Here is a 3,123-nt window from a genome sequence, read left to right on the forward strand (position 1 = left end):
GGTCGAAGGATCAAATTTCCAATATAAAAATGTTACGTGATATTTGGGAATTCTGTACATGACATTCCGTATATCTGTACAATATATGTAATAGATTTCTCAAAATTTCGTATTATTAAGCATACGAGTGAGACAAAAGGTACAATATAAAATATACTTTTTCACTATTCTATCGAAATATCACGAGTTTCCACAGCTGTCGAATCTTGTGGATTCGCATCAAACGGATATCCAACGTTGCTCTTTCGCTTAGAAGTGGATCAGGAAGGGGAAAGTATTACCTACATTCAATCTTCCCACAAACACAGCCGGCTCTCCAACAATATATTCCTTCCAAATCGCGAACAAAATCGATCCCCGGATGGGATATTATATCCCTAACCAACTCGAGATAACCATTATCATCTCCCTTCTCGTCAAACGCCCAATACTAAAAAAAACATCTGAAACACGATGGAACTTTTAAAATTAGATTTAAAAAATGCGCGCCATCCACCGAACATGTCAATTTATATCGCGATACATTCGCACGGATGATCAGATAGGGTGGAACCGATCCGAGAAAGAACAATTGGAGGATGGAATTCAGAGTGGAGGTGCATCGAGGCGAGCGGATAGACAAATAAACATTGGACGGTCACGTTTCATCGTGATGCATCCTCGATACTACTGCGTATCGAAAACATTATATGTATATATATATATATATATATATATCCTCGTGCCGGGGGTGTGCACGTGCACGGCTGCATGCTTGGAATTCAAAGGGGGCGAAAGGAATCGATCAGCTCGCGACTGGAAAGAGACGTTAGAGTGTGGGGGGGAGGAGAATGGAATCGAAATGAGAAACAGAAGGAGGACGAAAATGGGGGGAGGGAGATGGAGAAAGATTGGAAAGTATGAGACAAAGCGATGGTGGAGATAAACAAGTCGTTGAAAACCGATTATCCTGTCCTCCTGATGCTAATACCGATCGAGAAAAGGGGGAGTAAGGAGGGGGTTGCATTTTCATTATATTTTAAACGGTGGAAAAGAATCGATTGAAACGAGATTTCTTCCGCCATCTTTTCCTTTCGTACGCGTGTTAAATTGTACATTGGGGGGTGAGGAAGGGAAATTTAACGCTTCGGCAAGAGAAGCTGCGAATTTTTCATAAATTTTTTATCGTATTGGAATGCGTCATCGAACGACTCGAAGCTAATCAACAATAATAATCTTCGTAAAAAGAAAAAAGAAGAAATCGAACTTCTCGAGAGCTTTTCGAAATTAATATAAGATTATTATACACGCTTAACTCGTTGGATAGATCAATATTAATATCAAGAATCTTAGTTCTCCTCTCTGGGACAAGTTAAATACGCGTTCAACTACGCAATTGGCAAGAGAATAGGGCGAAAAACAATTCGACCTATGAAGAGGCCTACATTGATCCAAAAAAGCGAGTAAAATACGAGCATGGCCCAAGCTGCACACGATGATCGTTCTCGATAGACAAGCATCGGGCGGATTAGCAGCGTTTACGGGGGAGTGGCGAATCGATAACTCCACCCCCCCCCCCACGAAGGGGGGCAAACACGCGTGTGCGTATGGGCGCGTGACGATTCAAACAGGTCCCGAAAATCCAGTCGACACCGCTATGTATTACACAGGGTGGAACGTGTTATCCGGCTTAGCCGTGCAAACAGCTGCGGGGATGGTCGCGTTGCCAACATAACCTGAACGCAATATCCGAGATCCTTCGATATTCTTGACTCGCCATCGAGCGAAAATAAGCGTGTCGAAGAAAAGAAATTTAATTCTTTTCTTCTCGGGTCTTCTCTTTGTATGTAATTAATATTTTCAGATCGGAATTTTTTATATTTTGAAATTTTTCGTGTTTTGAAAATTTCGTGTTAAGCGCGGCGTGTGTAGTTTCATGAACGTATTCAAGATTCGAAACGAAAGTATCTCAACGAATAATTCGAATAATTCTAGAAGAGGTTGACACGAGCTTTACTTTCGGTGAATCACACTTGAACCACCGGTATCCACCGCATCTTAACCGGAGGGGGAGAAAACCGCAGGAATTTGGCGTTGCCTGGTGGAAGAAAAATAAGATCAACTAACAAACCAATTACCATGGTGCATGGACCGTGTTTTGATCGTGAACGTTCGTTCTTCCCCATCTTCTCTCGGATTGCATGCGGGCTTGTGCATTTGATATAGATGTAGGAAGCGGGAGGGATCGATCGATCGATCGCTGACGAGGAGGATCTCTGCCTCTGTTCACAGGATCTAACGTACGCGGAGGGTGGCCACAACTGGCGAAGCATAATCTTCTCGCTTTTGGTCATCGGATTCGTTATCGCCGGGATCGTCACGGCCATTTACCTCCTCGGGTGAGTATCCTTTTCCTCCCCCTTTTCCTCTCCTCCACCCTATTATTAGATCTCCTTTCTACGGTATTTCCGCGGGAAATGCAGCCCAACAGTCGGGCATATACAACTTTTATCCAGACTCGTGAAATTATTAATCCTGCCGATTCGATTCACGTTTTTTTCGAGAGAATTCTTCCTTTGTATTAACGAGCAATAGTTACGAAGGGAGATTGGGTTTATCGACGTGAAAATATCACTGGGAGATTTCATGGGAGAACTTTTTTAAGGGGTGAACTTATTATTATTATTTTCTTTTTATTCATTATCTCTAACGAAGTAGCAAGTTTTAATTTTAATCTTAATTTTGATTCGTTCGAAATTATTTCACGAGAAAAAATTGAAATGAAAGAACAACAACGCATCGATTTTTAATACGATTTGATCACTTTGAAGAAAAGAGAATAGAAATATGATACGTCGGAAGGTAATTACGAAATATACTCGGGATACCGGATGCTCAAACTGTTATGGATCAACTACGCGTGGATAAAAAATGTTCAAAGTTATTATTTCGTTTATTAGGGGAGAGAGTTCCTTTCCGCGTTTCATATTTACCCCGTAACGAGGTTTTTTTTACACTAAAAAAGAACTAATCAGGGTGCCTTGGAACAGGTTCAAACATCGAGTTTATTCAAAGAACCGGCTCGACTTTCACTTTTTACCTCCTTGCTCATTTCCTTCTTTTTCCTTTTTTTTTTTTTTTTTT

The 3,123-nt window shown here is 41.2% G+C and overlaps 1 protein-coding gene across 6 annotated transcripts in view; it reads left to right on the forward strand.

Moving 5' to 3' along the window:
* LOC102679619 (dipeptidyl aminopeptidase-like protein 6) overlaps nt 1-3,123 on the forward strand; it is a 100,626-nt gene that overhangs the window by 89,145 nt on the left and 8,358 nt on the right. For 5 of the 6 annotated variants that reach the window (XM_006614033.2, XM_006614032.2, XM_031509716.1 and 2 more), the window contains one exon: nt 2,272-2,378. In XM_006614033.2, the coding sequence (XP_006614096.1) occupies nt 2,272-2,378 (107 nt within the window). Of the gene's footprint in view, nt 1-2,269; nt 2,379-3,123 lie in introns of all 6 variants that reach the window. The other variant, XM_006614034.2, reaches the window with a different exon arrangement.

The sequence above is a fragment of the Apis dorsata genome, unplaced genomic scaffold (genome assembly GCF_000469605.1).
Source record: "Apis dorsata unplaced genomic scaffold, Apis dorsata 1.3 scaffold_169, whole genome shotgun sequence".
NCBI lineage: Eukaryota > Metazoa > Arthropoda > Insecta > Hymenoptera > Apidae > Apis > Apis dorsata.